The sequence below is a fragment of the Austrofundulus limnaeus genome, unplaced genomic scaffold (genome assembly GCF_001266775.1).
Source record: "Austrofundulus limnaeus strain Quisiro unplaced genomic scaffold, Austrofundulus_limnaeus-1.0 Scaffold1, whole genome shotgun sequence".
NCBI classification, from domain to species: Eukaryota; Metazoa; Chordata; class Actinopteri; order Cyprinodontiformes; family Rivulidae; genus Austrofundulus; species Austrofundulus limnaeus.
The window spans coordinates 6,785,837-6,789,191 of NW_013952403.1; the positions used below are offsets into that span (position 1 = coordinate 6,785,837).

Here is a 3,355-nt window from a genome sequence, read left to right on the forward strand (position 1 = left end):
TCCTGGATCAGGATTTTAACAGTCACGTTGCTGCTGAGTGGAGGAGAGCCTCCATCCTGAGCTTTGACTACTAAGTTAAGCTCTTTAATTTGTTCATAATCAAACGAGCGAACCGCACTCAGAACTCCAGTCTCTGAGTTTAGAGACACAAAAGCAGAAGCAGGATTACCACTGACCTGTGTTTCCTCTAACAAATATGATAATCTCGCATTTTGATTCCAGTCAGAGTCTCTCGCGCTGACGGCAAATATAGAAAATCCAGGTGGATTATTCTCCATGATGAAAGCAGAGAAGCAGTTTTTAGTAAATAATGGAGCGTTGTCATTTACATCAGATATTTTGAGATGTAACTTCTTTGAAGCAGAAAGAGGTGGAGAACCAAAATCTGTGGCAGTTATTGTTATGTTATATTCTGAGACATATTCTCTATCTAAATGCTGATCTGTAACTAAATTATAATAGTTTGTTAGTGATGACTCGATTCTAAACGGAAGTTTCCCTTCTACAGAACATTTAATTTGTCCGTTTTGTTCAGAGTCTGCATCTTTGAYGTTTAAAATAGCGACTGTTGTACCAGGAGGAGCATCTTCAGATAGTGGGCTGGAAAATGACATCACATTTATAACTGGCTTATTATCATTTACATCAAGAGCATCAATGACAATTTTACTTGTTCCGATTAATCCACCCTGATCCTTTGCTTCTACTTTCACCTCATATTTCCTTTCTTTTTCAAAATCGATTTCTCCTGAAACAAATATTATCCCGGAGTTTTTGTCAATGCTGAAAATATCAGCAGCACTTCCTTTCATCTGAGACAAACTGTAAGTAATGAGGCCGTTTGATCCACTGTCAGCGTCAGTAGCATTTACAGTAATGATGCTTGTGCCTTTTCCGGTGTTTTCCACCACAGCTGCTTTATAAACAGTTTGATTAAAGACTGGGATGTTGTCGTTTGCATCTAACACAGTTACATCTATGTTTACTGAGCCTGATCTCTGAGGTGTTCCTCCGTCAACCGCGAATAATTTTAAAGACAAATGAGGACGTTGCTCTCTGTCTAAAGGCTTCATCAGCACCATTTTCACATGCTTACTCCCATCGGGATTGGAATTTTGTTGCAGAATAAAATTTTCGTTTGGAGACAATATATATTCTTTCAACGCGTTTTGGCCTTCATCCAAATCTTCTGCAGTCTGCACGGGAAAATGTGCCCCAACTCYTGTTAATTCGCTCACTTCAAAACTGATGGCTTTATCTTTGTTCGGAAACACAGGCGAGTGATCATTTATATCTAATACCTCAACCGTGATTCTGTGCAGCTCCATCGGGTTTTCTAAAATCAGCTCGAAGCTGAAGCTGCACGGTGTCACGTCTCCACAGAGCTGCTCTCGGTCGATTCTCTCATTCACGACCAGGATCCCTTTGTCTGACTTCAGCTCGGTGTACTGAACGTTTTCTCCGGTCACGATGCGGGCCCGCCCCGAGCGGAGCCTTTTCAGATCCAACCCGAGGTCCTGCGCTACATTACCGATGACAGAGCCTTTCCTCATTTCCTCTGGTATAGAATAGCGAATCTGTCCACCTACCATGTTAACAACATGAAGCAGCACAAGCAGTCCAATCTGCGTCTGTTGTCCAGAGAATAATCGCCATTTTAATACCGTCGCCATCATTTAAAAACGTAGTTCAAAAAACTGCGGCGCTCATATTCCAGGAAGAAAAAAAAAGTACACGAGATATTTTTTTCTTGAAAAACAAAATCAAAAAGATAGTTCCACCAGCTCAGATGAAAATCTGTGCAACCGTCCTCATCCGAAATCTGCACAACACACACCCAGCCTCTGACACTGTATATAGGACGGAGAGAATGATGAAGCGCAGTAATTCCATTTGCTTAACCAAGAGCGTCCCTCAGAGTCTAAAACATGAACATCACAAAATATTTTCACCAAACCAAAAAGATGACAAATAAATTGATTTAAACGCAATACATTTGACATTTACACACACATTTAGGCAATTAAACACGGGYCAAAATTGTCAAACTAATAACAGTATTTATTGCATAGCGAATCAGCAAAAGTAAATAGCATTGGCTCAATCAAAATACCGCAAAAAATCAAGGTATTCAGTAGGTTGAGTGAGACAGTTTTAAATACAACAAACTGTTCTAAAACTGTACGGACATCATAACTCCTCGAAAATGACCAAGTCTCAGCCAGTGCTAAATGTGCATCAGCAATGTCCAAGCTATGAGCAGAGGATTTTTTTTTTCGTGCGTGATGTGCAGCGAACAACGTAAATAAAAGGAAATGAGAAAAAAAGGTTGAAAGAATGTTGATTTTGTGCACAATGAACAAGGCAACATGTGCAAAAAGTACACTCTAAATAGAAAAAAAAATAAATTCGGTTGCACAGCGTGCAAAAAATTCTTACATAAATTGAATTGATGGTTTAGGAGATTTAAACAAATACTGATCGCATCAGAAAGGCAATAAAACAGCGAACTACATACTGTTAAGTGAAACATGCAATTTTCCAAAAATATCACCTTCTTGTTGATATAAAAAAACCATGAAGTATTTGTCATGTAAATTGACTTAGATTATTTGTTTAAAAACTACCCGAAAATGTATTTATTTTATAGATTTAGGAGTTATCTTAAAAAATAAATAACTTCCGATGGTTCAAAACAAAACAAACAAACAAACAAAAAAACCTGCTAGTTTAAATTGTCAATATTGATACAGAATAATGCTAACATAATTATAGTTAACACTGAAAAAAAAAGTTCCCAAATACGTTAAGAAGAAAATATTTAAATTCTGAATACGAGTATTATTCTAMGAAAATCACCAATTTTCCCGACGGATGGGTTGACAGACACAATAAAATAAAGTAAAAGAGGCATACCGTGACCAGGAAATTAGGAATAAATATAACAACAATAATCTGTAAAGAAACACGACAGATGTCTAATAATTAGTCTGTGAGATATTTAACCAAGAGTGAAACGTGCTGTCCGTGGTGCTGAAACATATTCTGAGGCACCTAAAAGCCCAGTTTTAATGATATGAAAAAGCTAGTGTAGCCAACGTTAAAAACTAACCTCTACAGGAGAGTCAGGCTGATCCAGGAGGTTCTTGTCACTCTGGATCCTCTGCATGGCTCCTGTAGAACTGGGAGCCATCAACACGTTCTGACTCGCAGCTCCCCCAAACTTACAGTCACTCTTTCTGGAGTCAGTCGTCCTGCACACCTCGTAATTGTACACATGTTGGAGAGTCCCTGTCCCCAAAGTGTCTGAGTAACGTGGTGGATAATATGGAATGACAGGGAGGTTGGAGTGATA

At 38.6% G+C, this 3,355-nt stretch overlaps 1 protein-coding gene across 1 annotated transcript in view; it reads right to left on the minus strand.

Moving 5' to 3' along the window:
• The window catches only part of LOC106516811 (protocadherin gamma-A10), a gene marked incomplete at its 3' end in the record, with an annotated part of 24,280 nt that overhangs the window by 18,621 nt on the left and 2,304 nt on the right, over nucleotides 1–3,355 (minus strand). Inside the window, 1 exon segment of the mRNA XM_014007355.1 lies at nucleotides 44–68. Coding sequence (XP_013862809.1) covers nucleotides 44–68 — 25 coding nt within the window.